The 1,111-nt window shown below is 53.6% G+C and overlaps 1 protein-coding gene across 1 annotated transcript; it reads left to right on the forward strand.

Annotated features, from left to right (window-relative positions):
- Positions 1–230: 230 nt before the first annotated feature.
- Positions 231–521, forward strand: LOC108491193 (keratin-associated protein 12-1-like). The gene has a single exon (XM_017799966.1). It carries the CDS (start codon positions 231–233, stop codon positions 519–521), a length of 291 nt encoding a protein of 96 aa, XP_017655455.1.
- Positions 522–1,111: the final 590 nt, after the last annotated feature.

A 1,111-nucleotide genomic window follows, 5' to 3' on the forward strand; every position in this document is an offset into this window, starting at 1 on the left:
TATCTTGTTGATGGAAGGAGAAATTGACCTCAGTGTCAAAGTTATTTATAGAACAGCCTAACTCAGGAAGATGCATCCCAGAATAAGCCTCTAAGATGCAGGTAATAGATACACCATATGGAAGACAGCTGCATTCTGGGTAGCTGGGACCTGGACTGGGTATAAAAGCTGCTCTAGGAAGGAGCTCGAGACATCCTCACCCTCCTCCAGACCAGCCAACCCCCATCACCATGTGCAACACCAGCTGCTCCTCGGGCTGCCAGCCAGCCTGCTGTGTGCCCGTGAGCTGCAGGCCTGCCGTGTGCATTCCTGTGAGATACCAGCTGGCTTGCTGTGTGCCTGCGAGCTGCAGGCCCACTGTGTGCGTGGCTCCCTCCTGCCAGTCCTCTGTGTGTGTGCCCGTGACCTGCAGGCCCACTGTGTGCGTGGCCCCCTCCTGCCAGTCATCGGGATGCTGCCAGCCATCCTGCCCCACCCTGGTCTGCAGACCTGTCACCTGCAGCACTCCCTCCTGCTGCTGACCAGCATCTGCAAACCAGCTATCTCGACGACAGATGGACACTCCTGTCTCCTCCCAGCGCCTATCACAGAGGTGACACCCAGTCCATGTTAGGAGTGTGGAGGGAGAATGCAGAAGAATGGTCCAGTTTCTTCCTGACCCTGACCAGCTCCAGGGACATCCTGGCTCCCAGTGCCCTTCTTTAACCTCATGAGCCAAATAAATCTCATTCCTGGTACAGCTTGTGTCTCAGGAGCTTCCATTTCTTCCATCAAAGATCTTTAAGATTTTAGCTGGAGCCTTTATGTGGTCTGTGCTGATCTCTGTTCTCCTTTCAAAGAAGAGCATCCCTGTTCCGCTTACCTGCAGTGTCCGTCCAGGGCTCCAACCACCTCATGTTTTTTCCCCTCTAATAACCAGTCATGTTCTATGCATCTAATCTGGTTCAGCCACGTGTGTTTACCAACTTCTGGTGACTCTGTTCCTCCGTGGCCCTCAAGCCTTCCTCCTGGGTGTCGTCCCCTCTTCCTGACATCTGTCCTGTTGCGTATCTGTCAACTGCAGGTGATCTTTTTCTTTAAGGAAGTGGGGATTGCTGGGGAACACAGTGCT

Source organism: Nannospalax galili, unplaced genomic scaffold (assembly GCF_000622305.1).
Source record: "Nannospalax galili isolate Female #2095 unplaced genomic scaffold, S.galili_v1.0 scaffold619, whole genome shotgun sequence".
Taxonomy (NCBI): Eukaryota; Metazoa; Chordata; class Mammalia; order Rodentia; family Spalacidae; genus Nannospalax; species Nannospalax galili.